At 43.6% G+C, this 16,480-nt stretch overlaps 1 protein-coding gene across 1 annotated transcript in view; it reads right to left on the bottom strand.

Moving 5' to 3' along the window:
- BAZ1B (bromodomain adjacent to zinc finger domain 1B) overlaps nt 1-13,345 on the bottom strand; it is a 55,868-nt gene extending 42,523 nt beyond the window's left edge. The window contains exons 1-3 of the mRNA NM_001192183.3: nt 13,239-13,345; nt 2,570-2,686; nt 70-214 (exon numbers count right to left, since the gene is read on the bottom strand). Coding sequence (NP_001179112.3) covers nt 70-214; nt 2,570-2,686; nt 13,239-13,345 — 369 coding nt within the window. The remainder of the gene's footprint in view (nt 1-69; nt 215-2,569; nt 2,687-13,238) is intronic.
- Between the last annotated feature and the right edge of the window lie 3,135 nt (nt 13,346-16,480).

The raw sequence follows: 16,480 nt of genomic DNA, 5'->3' as shown, positions 1-16,480 counted from the left end.
AGAAATAATGTTGTCATCTGGTTAGTGAATCAAATCACATTAAAAAAATAAGTAAAAACAGGCGCTCACCTCAAAGTCACACTCTTCTCCCACTGCGTATTTGGTCATGATCTCCAACCAAGCAGTATCCACTAGCTTCTCTAAGGAGGCTGTGTTATGGTGAACCATTTCCAGGACAAGTTTCTCATACCAGGCAGGGAACTCCTCCTTCAAACTAAACAAACAAGTCATCAGTTTCCAAGAAAATGCGGAAAAGACTATCCAGAGAGTTATTCGGGTCAACTGAAAAAGTCCTTTAGCACATACAGGCAAGGCACTGGAAAATACAAAGATTATTCATAGAAGTAAATATAAACACCTCACCCTGTCCTCTGCAGCCAGGCACAGACTATCCTTCAAGTGTCACCTTCTTCACTAAATCTCGTGGAGTTTTCCCCAGCAACTCTAAGTTAGTCTTGCTAACCTCTGAATTCCCACTGTACTTTATTTCTTTGTGTGAAGGAGAGCAATTTATTTTCATCAATTCTCTGATCTGTTCCTAACAGCTGTCCACCTGATTGTCTTTGGGTTATCCAGGTACATCATCATATTACAAGCAACAATAACTGATCTCCCCCTTACTACTCTTTATTTTCTTTATTTGCTATAGGTTAATGGTTATCATCTGTCATTCGAAGAGAACTTTTATACACCCAAAAACACATCCAGAAGGTAGCATTATCTTTATTTTGTAAACAGCAAATTGTACATGTTTTTACAGTACAAACGATTGTGCCTAGGCACTGTGATGAATTTTAGCATAAATCAAACATGACACCTGCCCTCTAGTTTACAGGCTACTATAGGTGTCAGCAACAGCCTATGAGCCAACTCCACCCTGCTACCAGTACTTTTTTTGGTAAATAAAATTTTATTGGCACCTAGTCACTCCCATTCATTTATGGTATTATCAATAGCTCTTTTCACTGTACAACATCAAAGTTGAATAGTTGAGACAGAGACCATATGGCCCACAAACCCTAAAATATATTAACTGGCACTTTACAGAAAAGGCAGGCCAACCCGGAGTCTAGTACACTAAAAAGGTATAAACATAAATAACGCTAATTCAAAACGGAACAACGTCAGTGACCCAAGCAAAGAAACAGGCACCAGGTTAACAGACTTGACTAATTATTAATCAGTGATGGAGCCACTACTAGAGCCCAGGTCTCAAGTGAAGATAGTGCTCTGTTACACAGGCACAAGAGCAGAATGGTATTCATTACTAAACTGTATGCTCTCTGTTTATATACTATTAAGGGAAGTCAATGAGAAGTCCACAGAAAACGTTTTTACTCTGAATTTCCAAAAGGGTATTGTTTCTCTATAATAACTATAAATAGTTGTCTCACTGTATCTCACTGTTCGCTGAACCCGTGGTAGGCAAGGTGTGATGAGGGAAGCTGGAAGAAAACTTACGGAACCATAGGAACCACAGACATGTTTATTTTCTCCGGGTTGGCACAGCAGCCGTGAGGCAGCCGTTCTGACCTAGTGGATGTGGCCATAATGAAGCTGCAAGGGCTTTTCACGTGGAGCTTATATACGTTTACAGAACAAAGTGGCCTGTGCCCAAGCAGGGACCCATCGTGATGCGCATGCGCAGTGCTGTAAGTATTACTCTCAGCTGTTACAGAACCATGTATTTACAAACCGTGGGGTGAGAGCGAGAGAGCCTGACTACCACCACCTTGGCTACTTTGCGCTTTCTCTACACAGAGCATAATCTTTAAAAATTATGAATCAGGGACTTCCCTGGTGGTCCAGTGGCTAAGACTCTGAGCTCCCAGTGCAGGGGGCCCAGGTTCGATCCCTGGTCAGGGAGCTAGATCCCACATGCTACAACTAAGACCCAGAGCAGCCAAATAATAAAATTAAAAAAATAAAAAATTATGAATCCCCATACTGTACACCTGAAACATATAAAACTGCATATCAACTATATTTCATTTTCAAAAAAAAAGTAGTGTTTTATCATCCCTAGTTCCTACTTATTTTTGCAAGCATCTGTTGTCTAAATTCTGAGTATTTTCTTTGAAAGGATACCCAAATACACCCTTTGAACACACACAGAATTTTTTAAGATACCTCATTTAACCATCCCACTCAGGTAAACTATCTTCAAACTGTGTATTTATTTTCAATAGCTGCTATAAATACTGTCTTAAATTTCAAATGACCACAAAATACAGAAAATCCTTTGCTAATTCGCTGCCTCTGTATTACTTCTAGATTATATCAGCTTCCTTTGCTTAGAACCACATTCCCAGAGTATTTATAAGGGAAAAGTATACAGCAAGAATATTCAAAAGCCTGGTACATACCTAAGTTAAGTGTACGCACAACTGTATATCCCACATACTGTGTTACTCACAAAATGACAAGAGGCAAGACACCAGTACATCAATACAATGCATTCCAATTTACGCCCCATAAACTTAAATACAAATACGGTTTTGTGGTTAACAGTCCCCTTTTCCTCATCATGTGAAGACAGCGTTAGAAGGGCAGTGCTTCTCCTACTTACAGTTCAGCAACCTCCTGCTCCTCCTCCCAGGCCTCCTTGTGCGTGAGCTGACTGCTCCCGGTACTCTTACACGTCCAGATGCGCTCACTGTATCTTTCCAAGCGGGCTTCATACTCTCTGTGAGCAGTGGCTCAGGAAAACGATACTCAAGCAACAGACAGACTAATCCACAAACTACTTATCATACATGGAAAAAACCACAGTATCCTCTCTGTAATGCATAGCATAAACTGAAGTCAAGAGTTTTCAGCTGGCAAATCCAAGCAAGATGATTAACACTATTCACCCAAATTTCACTTCACAAGACTCCCACAGAACTAAGAATTATAAGAAAAGAATTAAGGCAAAATAAAACCCAAGAGATAAGGAATAAGAATCTAAGGTATGTGAAATTCACAACTCAAATGAAAGAATCAGTTCCACAGTAAGATAAAATGGCTACACCAGTTTCCCAGGCAGTTGGGAATAATAACCCTGTACACACGGTCATGATCCATTTACTAATAATCTTCCAGTCTACCTTGGAAACACTTCTTGATTCTCTTGGGTTTAAAAAATAAATACCATAAAATCCTAAAAATAATTCTGGCATAGTAGCACCCCACTCCAGTACTCTTGCCTGGAGAATCCCACGGATGGAGGAGCCTGGTGGGCTGCCATCTATGGGGTCGCACAGAGTCGGACACAACTGAAGAGACTTAGCAGCAGCAGCAGTATGTATCCAGAGTTATGTTATCTCCAGTAACACCACGTTCACAAGTCATTTACCAGTACTTAGTCCATCTTTGTGAGGGAGAGGGAGGAAGAGATCATCCAACTAGTGCCTGTACATGGGAACCTTCCACACCACCCCAACTGGAGTTCATTATCAGCCAGCCACATTCCAATTCAAATGACAGGCAACTAATTTACTTTTATGCACAGGAGAAGATGCTATGCAGGAAAACTGACACCACAACTAGAGAATTAACTGCCAATCTCTGTACTTTCCAAGTGACAGTTTCTATAATGGTTGAAATAAAAAGTATTTAAACAGCTCCTCTTGTAATATTACTGAACAACTAAACAAATAATTCATTTTTAATATAAAGGAGATTCTTGGTCTTCTAGGGCTATTATGAGTTAAAAGAAAAATGACAGGGATAAATCCACAAATAATCCAAAACTGTAGTTTTAGTCAATAAATAAGTACCTTCTCTCACTGTATCATTCTCTGGATCTGCCAAAAACAAAACGTCTCTTTTTCCTCAGGGGGGTGATGATAATATTTAAATGATTAAACTATTAAAACAGAGTACCAGTGAAAACCAGGAGTCAGACTTCCATAGAGCCCTATGCAAATCCAATCACTGAAAATTTATAAAATCCTATGGTGAAAATGGACTAGCATGGCTTCCATAGGGACAGTAAATCACCAACAAAATGGGTTTGTTTTCTGTTTCTCTATTTGCACCTGGGGAGGGGAGGTAAAATAAAAACAATCAGTAAGTGGATTTATTTAAACATTCAAAAAGCTTAATAACATTCTAATACATCATTCGTCTACACTGAAGAAATGTACTGCACCATCAGAGAGAATATGAGATTAACAAATATATCCTAAAGAGAAAGCATTACGTTTTTATTAGTTACTTTCAATAGTTGGAATAACGTGCCAAGTCCATTCTCCTCAGACTAAAACCCATATGGCCAATAGGACTGCTACCACCCAGATGCCTCAGTGATTCCTCAAATCCAACTTTTTCTAAACTCTCACTACCCCTCCACTCCTGCTCAAACGTGCTCTTTAACAGATACTCCCAATCTCACTGAATGGTCCAAGTCAGAACTCAGGGACTCATCCTAACCTCTTGAGCCCCCTTACTGTAACCACTTACATACTTTTCAGTTCAGTTCTTTCTCTCCCATAACAGAGCCATTCTCCAAATCCAGCTTCTGATCCTCATTTCTCAAGCAGTCATAATATTTTAAAACATTTAACTGGCCTCACTGGTAATCTTCTTCTCAGGTCCTTTGTGCTTCTCACGCTCACATCCTTTTTCTCCCCAGTCTCATTTGCTTTTAAACCCATTTCTTCTGATTTAAAAATCTCACTTGCCCTCAGGCCCCTTGAAATGCAAACATGTTACAACGGGAAAAATACTCTGACCCCCCCACAGAACTGAAAACCTCTTATCAAGATTTTATTGGGTTTTATTTTCTAAGATTTTTATTTTCAGAAGGAAAAAAAAAAGGAAACTAGTTTCAAACAATATATATTCAAATAGCAAATACTGATTGATTATGGTTTTTCAAATACAGTAATGACAGTCCCTTCTACCCTGATACAAGTCTTTCCCACCCGCCTTTGAAAATCTTTATCAGTACAGCATTCTCCTTCTGGGTGGCCTCATCCACTCCCATTAACTTCAATTACTATCTACAAATGCTAATAACTTCTATCAGCAGCTCAGTCCCCTCTCTCTGAACTCCAGGCCCATATATAGATATATACTAGCAACACATACATCTCCATTTGGAGAGCCTCAGCAATTCAACGTAAGAATGTCCAAACTAAACACTTCATGACTCCACAGTCAAAATAAACAACTGATTCTCTTCTAGGTGAAACCCCACATCTCAGACTGTGACTCAAACCCAATTACATTGCAGATGGGACTTGAACCCAGTTTCCCTGCTGAAGTCGCACACCTGGTCTCAAGACTTAATGAAGCTCAGGTTCTTTAGTATCAGCACAGAAGGAATTCAGCAAGAAGCAAAGCTATAGGCAAGAAGTAGATTTATTAACACAGAACACTTGTGAAGGATGCAAGCAGTCAGGCTCTGCCCTAAGACCTAAATGGGAAAGCAGGTTTCTTTAGGGAGACACACACTCCACAGAGTGGGGCCATCTCAGAAGCTGAGAGGCCCTGAAATACGGGATGGTTAGTTTTTAATGGTTTGGGTAAATTCATAGGCAGTAGTAGGAAGATTATTCCAATTATTTTGGGGAGAGATCAGAGAGAGAGAGATCAGTCACTCAGTTGTGTCCGACTCTTTGCAACCCCACGAAACGCAGCACGCCAGGCCTCCCTGTCCATCACCAACTCCTGGAGTTCACTCAGACTCAAGTCCATCGAGTCAGTGACGCCATCCAGCCATCTCATCCTCTGTCATCCCCTTCTCCTCCTGCCCCCAATCCCTCCCAGCATCAGAGTCTTTTCCAATGAGTCAACTCTTCGCATGAGGTGGCCAAAGTACTGGAGTTTCAGCTTTAGCATCATTCCTTCCAAAGAAATCCCAAGGCTGATCTCCTTTAGAATGGACTGGTTGGATCTCCTTGCAGTCCAAGGGACTCTCAAGAGTCTTCTCCAACACCACAGTTCAAAAGCATCAATTCTTCGGCGCTCAGCCTTCTTCACAGTCCAACTCTCACATCCACACATGACCACAGGAAAAACCATAGCCTTGACTAGATGGACCTTTGTTGGCAAAGTAATGTCTCTGCTTTTGAATATGCTATCTAGGTTGGTCTTAACTTTCCTTCCAAGGAGTAAGTGTCTTTTAATTTCATGGCTGCAGTCACCATCTGCAGTGATTTTGGAGCCCAGAAAAATAAAGTCTGACACTGTTTCCACTATTATATATTAATTATATATTCCACTATTATATATTAATATATTCCCCATCTATTTCGCATGAAGTGATGGGACCGGATGCCATGATCTTCGTTTTCTGAATATTGAGCTTTAAGCCAACTTTTTCACTCTCCACTTTCACCTTTATCAAGAGGCTTCTTAGTTCCTCTTTACTTTCTGCCATAAGGGTGGTGTCATCTGCATATCTGAGGTTATTGACATTTCTCCTGGCAATCTGGATTCCAGCTTGTGCTTCTTCCAGCCCAGCGTTTCTCATGATGTACTCTGCATTGAAGTTAAATAAACAGGGTGACAATATACAGCCTTGACGAACTCCTTTTCCTATTTGGAACCAGTCTGTTGTTCCCGTCCAGTTCTAACTGTTGCTTCCTGACCTGCATACAGATTTCTCAAGAGGCAGGTCAGGTGGTCTGATATTCCCATCTCTTTCAGAATTTTCCACAGTTTATTGTGATCCACACAGTCAAAGGCTTTGGCATAGTCAACAAAGCAGAAATAGATGTTTTTCTGGAACTCTCTTGCTTTTTCCATGATCCAGCGGATATTGGCAATTTGATCTCTGGTTCCTCTGCCTTTTCTAAAACCAGCTTGAACATCAGGAAGTTCACGGTTCACATATTGCTGAAGCCTGGCTTGGAGAATTTTGAGCATTACTTTACTAGCGTGCGAGATGAGTGCAATTGTGCGGTAGTTTGAGCATTCTTTGGCATTGCCTTTCTTTGGGATTGGAATGAAAACTGACCTTTTCCAGTCCTGTGGCCACTGCTGAGTTTTCCAAATTTGCTGGCATATTGCGTACAGCACTTTCACAGTTAGTCCATTCTATTTTGGGGAAGGGGCAGGCATTTCCAAGAACTGGGCCACCACCCACTTTCTGGCCTTTTATGGCTCAGCCTCCAAAAGGTCTTGGTGCCTGTGGGAGTCATTTACCATATGCTAAAGTATTACAAAGAGTATATATAATGAGATTCAAGGTTACTGGAAGTCCAGGCTTCTGCCACCTTGGGCCTATTTGGTTCTAACCACTTTATGTCCTCAGGGGATATGTCTTTTAAGGGTTGGCCAGGGCCACCCTCTTCCTTCCAGTCTCATAGGGTCCTCTATGTCACAGTCAAAGCTAGGGTTATTCCAGTAGTCATGTATGGATGTGAGAGTTGGACTATAAAGAAAGCTGAGCGCCAAAGAATTGATGTTTTTGAACTGTGGTGTTGGAGAAGACTCTTCAGAGTCTTGGACTGCAAGGAGAGCAAACCAGTCCATTCTAAAGGAAATCAGTCCTGAATATTCATTGGAAGGACTGATGCTGAAGCAAAACTCCAATACTTTGGCCACCTGATGCGAAGAACTGACTCAATGGAAAAGACCCTGATGCTAGGAAAGACTGAAGGCAGGAGGAGAAGGGGACGAGGGAGGATGAGATGGTTGGATGACATCACCGACTCGATGGACATGAGTTTGAGCAACCTCCAGCAGTTGGTGATGGACAGGGAAGCCTGTGCTGCAGTCCACGGGGTCGCAAAGAGAGAGACACGACTGAGTGATTGAACTGAACTGATGTCACAGGACACCACTAACCAAATGATAACCAAAACATAACCTGACTCCTCCTCAATCAATCACCAAATCCTGACAAATCTACTTATTTCAGAAATTCACAAACTGTACTTCTCTCCACTTCAAGGGCTAGTGAATTTATTCAGACAGCTGTTGTCTATCTAGTGCTGAGATGACTTAATCACCGGTCTAGTTGCCACTGGTCTCGAGGCTACAGACCCATTCTTAACCATTCTCAACGCTGCACCCACAGTAATCTTCCTAATCTAAAAGCCTGCTTCTTTGCTTTTCAAATTCTTTTAACAGCCTCCACTAAATTTAAGGCAAAGTCCAAATTCCTGTCTACCGCACAGCCCCATTTGTGTACCTCATCACTGCCTCTCGCTCCTACTTTCTCACTCCAGCCATATGAAGCTGATTTCTATTTCTCAAAAGCGGGAATTCCCTGGTGTCCAGCGGTCAGGACTCAGTGAGTTTCATGCCATTTGCCCAGGTTCCACAAGTGCAACGGCACAAAAAAATAAAAGGTTTTAACATTTTTTTAGTAATTATTTTTTTTTCAAAATCAAGAACCATCAAACTCACAAGCTCTTCAAAAGATGTAGACCTCTTCTTCATCTAACTGTTTTTTTGTTTGTTTTTTTTTTTGCTGCGCCATCCGTCCTGTGTAGGATCTTAGTTCCCTGACCAGGGATTGAACCCATGTCCCCTTAAGTGGAAGCACAGAATCTCAACCACTGGATCTCCAGGGAAGTCCCCATCTAACTCCTAGCCATCCTTTAGATCTCAACTTAAAAATAACTTTCCCCAGGAAACATTTCCTTAACCCTAAAATGTGGCAGACAGTACTATTCTTTCCAAATATCCACTCCAATCCATAAGAGGATTTTATCAATACATCTCCACCCACTACCACGTGGCTTGAAAGGCCTCCTGGGAAGAGGAAAGTACATCACCCCGCCATCACCACCTTGGGTCTGACCACATGACTTGCTTTGACAAATAGATGGAACAGAGGCCACCTCCAGGAAGAAGCTTAAAAACCCATCAGTTTCCTGTTGTTTTTTCTGCCACCAGAAAAAGATGCTGCAGATAAGGGACCGCTCCTTCAGCCTGAATCTTGGAAAATAAGAAAAACGTCTCTTTCCTTTTTTTCACCCATTTTCCTTTTTTTCAAATGTGGCCACTAGAAAAAATTTAATTACATGTGGCTCACATCACATTGGGGCTTCCCCTGTAGGTCAGTTGGTAAAGAACGTGCCTATAATGCAGGAGACCCAGGTTCAATTCCCGGGTCAGGGATCCCCTGGAGAAGGAAATGGCAACCCACACCAGTATTCTTGCCTGGAGAATCCTGTGGACAGAGGAGTCTGGCCGGCTACAGTCCATGGGGTCAGAAGAGTCAGACACGACTTAGCGACCAAACACCACCACCACCACATCACACTGGACAGCTGCCAAGTCGCTTCAGTTGTGTCTGACTCTGTGTGATACCATAGACTGCAGCCCACCAGGCTCCACCGTCCCTGGATTCTCCAGGCAAGAACACTGGAGTCGGCTGCCATTGCCTTCTCCCCATAGAACAGCAGTACAATCCTAATGCTTATTATTTAGGAATGAAGTTCCTCTGACAACACAATTTTTAATTGACTAGTTATTCAAATTAGATTAATTTTAAAAGTTTAAAACTGAAATTTCTACAACAACCCCTATCATGAGGTACTTTTAAGTTTATATAATTCTTTTCTAGTTATTCATTTGACTTATGTTTTGTTTTTTTTTTTTTAAAAAAGGAGGGGAAAAAAAAAAAGCCTATCAGAAGGATATTGAGTCAGCTGCCTCTGAATCCTATTTCAGATTTTAGGTTACCAAAATAAGTCACTCACTCTCAAATAACCCCTCAGGGCAAATGCCAATTGAAGTTTTTATGTTCCAGCCACTGCTGTACTTATAATTGCAGACAAAATGTCAAAGCAATTCTCCAAAGGTTGTGTACGCTATAAATGATAAGATATTTTCAAATCCTAGACTAACTCATTATGTATCTCTCTTTTCAAGAGTTTAAGAGGTACCTCCTTACCACCATATGCTGCTTCTTTGTTCTCTTTAGCCTTTTAAGTATGGTTTCTTTCAACAAAGTACTTGATAGCCTGAAAGGAAGCGGCCCAGAAAAGTATGGAGGTTAAATAAGTATAACTATAACCCTAGGAGTTCTAAGTGAGAAGACAAAGCAGCAACACAAGGTTCGCTTTTTAGCCTGTTTTCTCTCTTTGGACCAGCCTGTCATTAAGTTAAAAATAACTCTAATCTGGTAATAACTTGTTAAAGAAATTAAATTATGAAAATCAACATACGAGTTCAGTATTCCAACTGTCCAATAAAATCCTGTCTTGCAACTACTATTTAACCCCAGCTCTTAAAATGCTTGTCATGTTTTTCTTGGCAAATTAAGTTATTCTTACCTAGAGCCAGAATAACTGTATATTCTAACAGCTTCTCCTAATTATACCATCTAAAATTTCTCATACTGATGCTACTAAGGTTATGAATTAGTTTCTAGGCTTTAGAAACTAGAGTAGTCAAAGCAATACAAAAAAAAATAATAATAATAATAATCTACAGCAGGCTGCCTCCAGGTTCAGTTCCTCCCTAAAATCCATCTTGACTTAAATATAGTCAATGCAGACTTCTACTGTCAAACAATCAGATCAAGAAGCGATTCTGATAAAGTTAACTTTTCCAGGTAAGATCTAGGCGCTTGCCTGTAGTAGTACTCTCCTGGGAAGCAATGTGCCATAGATTTAAAGGTACAGTACAATAATCATCAATATACAACCCAGTCATTAAATGTGTGTGCATCATTCACAATTATCCCTGTAAGTTTAATGAAGACATACAACAATGCCTTCAAGAACACAATGCTCACAGCTTTAAGTCAATAAAATACCATACAAATTTGCTACAGAACATACATGCAATCCAAAGGGAGGAATTAGGAGAAAATTAAAGTATGAAATCCTATTAAAAACATAATTGTAACTATAAACTTAAAACTGAAAAAACCAACACTTCAAATGCAGCAGTTACCCAACCACATCCTCATTCTCCTCTATGAAATCACTAATAGCCTAATAAAAAAATATGCCAACCAGCCAACCACACAGTACAATAGTTTAAAAACCATCCTCAAAGTACTTCCACTCGTAGACATTCCCAAGGGAGCAAGTTCTCCCCAATAGGTTAACACAATTTATGAACTCCTTTGTTAAAAGAGTTCTAAAAACTGGTAGGGGAGATTTTAAAGATGAAGAATTTTTATTAAATACACAACATTTTAAAAGTTACACGTATCAACGTATCAGTGTTCAACTGTCATCATTAAAAGAAACACTTCATATATACCATTATATTTCAACAATTTCAGTAAATGATACGAAGAAACCTAGGCTGCCAGTTCTAAGTTAGCTATCTACAGCCATTTTTTTTCTTAAACAGAGCTCAGGTCCTATTAGACTCAGAATGTGTCTCCTCCCTATTGCAGTTTCTTATACTTCACTAGAACCAGACGTGAAAATCAACATCCAGTAATATTCGTGTGAATAACCATCAACTGCTCAAAAGACATGTGAAAAGGATATAGTATATTTCCACAAGTAGTTTTTTACTTCACTGATGTTTTGGAATGTTATTTAAAAAAAAAAAAAATTCCGGCACTTTTAGAATAATGCTGTGTTTGGGAGAGCTGGAGCACTTCTCCAAAACAATCCTCCCAAAGCCCTAATAGGACAAGAAAAACCAGATTACCACTTCAACCTCTCCCTTAAACACACTGTAACTTATACCACAGGCTTCCCCGGTGGCTCAGTGGTAAAGAGCACACTCACCAATGCAGAAGACACCAAGAGACGGGAGTTCGAACCCTGGGTGGGGAAGATCCCCTAACGAAGGAAATGGCAAACCATGCCAGTATTCTGGCTCGGGAAATCCCATGGACAGAGGAGTCAGGCGGGCTACAGTCCTTGGGGTCGCAAAGAGTCGGACACGACTGAGCCACTGAGGGCACACACACACACACACACACACATCTTGTGCTACCAGCTGGAACAAACAGTGGATTAACATTATTAAAAGCGAAGGAATAGCATTCCATGTTCCTTTTGTGATCTACTTTCAGGCATGAGGTACCAAGAGCACTGGATTCTCCTCCTGACTCTTACCATTTACAAGCGTGTGATCTCAACTATCTGGGCCTACCAGGCATACCCAGGCAGGGGAACCCCACCATCTCCAGGATCTAGTTCCGCTCTGAGGTACTCTGGTTGCATTTCTTCGAGAGTCTTCCTACAGCACGGACTCATTTTCCAAGTCCCTTCCTGCACCTAATATCCTCAAACTGCACTGAAAACAATCCCATAAAGCACTACATTAAAGGGAGGATCAAAGACAAATATAATCAAATGATATGGCTCACACTCGCACTTCCTTCTACACGGAAGCAAACAGACACTGCTGAGAAATCAAGTCCTTTCAAAGGGAAAGCGGTGATAAAGCTAACAGAAGCCTTCACTCTTTAAGCTTTCTGTACACTAAAGGATGCTAGATTCAAAAACCTTTTTTACGGTTAAGATTCAAAAAGGATGCATCTGGCATCCATAAAAAAAAGAGTGGTACAAGTTTAAAGAGAGTTGACAATAAGCTTGACAGCAAGAAACCTTAAGCAATGATTAGGATGCCTCTCATTTAAAACATGAGCCTCGTGTTCCTACAATACAACATTAAAACTGCAAGCGTGTCTTTGAAAAACGCTGTTTAAAGATAAATACCGATATTGTACACCGTCAGAATTCCAAATCTGTGCAAGTCCGGGGATAGAAGGCATCGGCTCCTCCAAGATAACTTTTTTACTGTCTTTCCTCTAAGTCTGGAAATTCATTCTTGATTTTGATCCCGTCAGTTCATCAGCCTCCAGTCCACTCGGAAGGAGCAAAACACAAATGTCCCCGCAGAGATTGGGGCAGGGGGAGAACCCAATCGCTCCTTCTACAACCCGGATCACGAGGCCGCCCAAGTACGATTTCCAAAACTTAAGTGGAAGGTTTAATTTTAAAAGAAAAAAGCAGCAGCAAAGGAAACCCCATTCATCCCCGGTACTTAGGGCCTAACGCCAACCCCCGCTGGGAGTGGGATGGAGGGTCGCTCCTCCATAACGAGGCCCGGGGACAAAGTGCGGAGCCGGGGGAAGGATGGAGGGCGCAAGGCTCGGAGGCGGCCCGAGCCCGGCCGGCCGGCCGGCCCGCCCGCGCACCCCCCCACCCCCACCCCCCACTCCAGGATCGGCGGGCCCGGGGCTCCGGCTCCGGGTGCAGGCCCGCCGGCGCCGCGCTGACTGACAGCTGCCACCAGCGCGGGGCTACGCGGCCCACCTCGCCCCACCCCATCCCGCGGGCGGCCTGGCCGGCGCTGCTGGAAAAGGATACTCCCGGGTGCGGAAGGCCTCCTGAGTGTGCGCGATCGTGAAGAGCGGCTCTTCGCCGGGAAGCGGCTTCACCAGGGGGAAGGGCTTGCGGCCCAGGAGCGGCGCCATCGCGGCGAAGGCAGCGGGGAAGGCGGCGGCTCCTCAGTGGACCCGCGGCGCAACACTAGGCCGAGCGGCCCGGAGCGAGCGCCTGGCTCCCGGGGGTGGGGTGGGGGAGGGGAGGGGTGAGAGGGCGGCGCGAACTCGGTTCCCTCACTGCTGGCGCCGCCGCGCTAGAGCCATGGAACGGGACCCACGGGCACAGAACTCCCTCACACACTTCCGCGCCGTCCCGAAGCCTCCGGCCAACCTTCTCTACGGGTCCCCGCGTTCGGCAGTCACGACTCGTCCTCAGCTGCACCGGAGGAAATTATTGAAAAATGGCGGGAGATTCCCCTCCACCCCCCGCCCGGCCAGCGCGCACACTAACTTGCTCCCCTGTGGCGCCGGTGGCGAATGCTCCAATAGGCGGAGAACTGGTCAGCACCCAAAATCTATTGGCTCAGAGGAGCTGCCGCTCTGCGGTTGGGTCCCGCCCCCTTCCCGGGCCGCCTAGTTGGGTTGCAGCTCACTAGAGGGCAGTATGAAGAGGTGAAAGGTCACGTTATGTAAGCGCCAGTGACAGACGCGCGGGCCTTCGGCGGCGGAGTTGAAAGTGGGGAAAAACGGGGAACCGAAAGGCCGGGAATTCAGAGAGGTCAGGCCAGAAAAGCCCTCTAACATGTACTGACTCTGCGCCATCTGTCACCGAAGGCGACACCGACATCCGGGCACCACTGTCCGTGTGGTGCGCCGGAGGGGGGAGGGGGAGCGCGCGGCCAGGGGCTTTGTCTTTCCACTCGGGCTCCGCCCCCTTCTTAAAGGCACCGCGTTCGGCCACGCCCGGAGATGCGCGGGTGGGGCTCACGGAAGAACGGGTTGGCGGGAAGTAACCCGGAGACTTTATCGGCATCGGTTCTGTTGAGATTACTTGCGGTTCAGGTTGGGTCCCCGTAAAGTTAACTTCTAGACGAGAGTGGGGTATTTAGTATAATGCTTGCTTCTAGGAGTTTGCTGGAAAGGATAATATAGAAGCTTTGTTGGAAAAATATATTAAAGGACATGTCTATTAAAGATAAATTCATTCACTCATATAGTCTTTTGGGGCAACAGGGGAAGAAAATAAGACAGATACTACTGCTCTGAAAAAAATAAGAGATAATCACCGTTCTATGTGATGAATGCTTTCATAGGGTGCAGTAGGAAAACAAATAACCGTGCCTGGAGAGTGAGAACGTTTGAGCTACTCTAAGTAGACCACAGTCACTCAAAATTTGTTTGCCCATCAAGTACAGTCAGAAACACACTTTTTAATCATTCATGCCTATTAAATTGTTTGTTGTTCAATCGCTAAGTTGTATCAGACTCTTTGTGACCCCCTGGATTGCAGCACACCAGGCTCCCCTGTCCTTCACTATCTTCCAGAGTTTGCTCAGATTCATGTCTATTGAGTCGGTGATGCTACCTAATCATCTCATCCTCTGTCACCCCCTTCTCCTCCTGCCCTTAATCTTTCCCAGCATTAGGGTCTTTTCCAGTGAGTTAGCTCTTCCCATCAGAGGGCCAAAGTATTGGAGCTTCAGCATCAGTCCTTCCAATGAATATTCAAATCTGGTTTGATCTTGAAGTCCAAGGGACTCTCAAGAATCTTCTTGTTTACTACCTTGGTTCAAAAATCTGCAGTGGCCCAAGAACATGTCTTTCCAGCCTAGACAGGAATAAACTGCTAGGTGTCCCTGAATGGCAACAGGCCAATGCCAGACCTTTTTCTCTTTTCTTCTCACCTTAAAGTGAGAAGGATCATTGCCAGTAAAAGGTAAATTCTCATTTTTCTACTGAAAAATGCACAACCTAAAAGTTGTGAATTATGTTTTATTTGGCAGACAAAACCAAGGACTTAAGCCCGGGCAACAGTATCTCAGACAGTCTGAGAGACTGCTCGTAAGAGGTAAGGGAGGAGCCAGGATACATAGGAGTTTTTGCAACCAAAGCCAGGTAGTCAGAACACGGAAAGATTACTGGGATTTTTGTTTGTTTTTTTAAAATATTTATTTGGCTGTGCTAGGTCTTAGATGCCACATGCAGGCTCTTTAGTTGTGGCCTGCAAATTCTTAGTTGAAACATATGGAACCTAGTTCCCTGATCAGGGATCAAACCCAGGCCCCCTGCTTTGGGAGCGAAGAGTCTTAGCCACTGGACCACCAGGGAAGTCAAGAAAGATTACTGTTAATTAAAAGAAAACCAAGTATCTCAAGTTGAGGAATTTAGTGCTTTCCTATGGATGGGAAGATGCAAAAGTTCCAGCTCATTGAAATCTTTCCTTTGATATGCACCTCCACTATCTGGGGTCAGTATCCAGTGCTTTTTCATCCTGAGTTTCTGGGGAGGGGTGTTGAGAGTGGACCTAGATGGCAGGCATCCTGTTTCTATCCTAAGTTCCCTTCCTTCAGCCGCTGTAAGGTGATGGCTTGATGCCTGCAACATCTTTGTTTACTGATGTGGCAGGCAACATTTTCCCCCCCATTGATCTAAGTCAGATGTCAGGTCTTTGAAGCCCCTTCAGGCCATCTAGCAGTGAAGAGAGCTTATCTCCCTTCAGTAGCCATTTCTTCTAAGAGGATTAGGAGAAACCTCAGAGGCCATGGCATTTGAGCTGATTGTGAAGAGAAGTTGCAGCTCACTAGGCAGAAAAGAGGGATGGACATCCTAGGCAGGAGCAGCAGAGCAGACGTGGTAAATTCAGGGCCTAAACACAGGGATCTCCAGCCAGATAGTATCAAGAGAGAATGGCAAAGGCAAGTTCTCGTTCTGCCACAGCATGTGAGGGTTGAATGGGAGTGACCACGTGGAAGGGAATGGCAGGAGCGGTGATGGGGCAAATGGTCAGCAAGGTCGGTGAAGACAAGTGGCTGGACTTCAGAGGCACAGACAAGGTGACTAACGGGATGGATGCTTGCAGGACTAGACACCTAATGGCAGACTACACGCAGAGTGAAAACTCCAAAAACATTGGGGGGAAAAAAACGGGGGGCCATTTTTGGTATTTCCAAAACGCACCCAGTTGCACATCAGAATGGGCACCAAAGTCATTCCAGTGCTTGTGGCTGCTGTGGACCGAACCCAGCCCTGGTGTTGGTAAAGCAGAGATGTAGTGGGAGACTCAGG

Source organism: Bos taurus, chromosome 25, assembly GCF_002263795.3.
Source record: "Bos taurus isolate L1 Dominette 01449 registration number 42190680 breed Hereford chromosome 25, ARS-UCD2.0, whole genome shotgun sequence".
NCBI classification, from domain to species: domain Eukaryota; kingdom Metazoa; phylum Chordata; class Mammalia; order Artiodactyla; family Bovidae; genus Bos; species Bos taurus.
The sequence above is the reverse complement of the archived record's forward strand: the minus strand, read 5'-3'. Positions and strand labels throughout refer to the sequence as shown.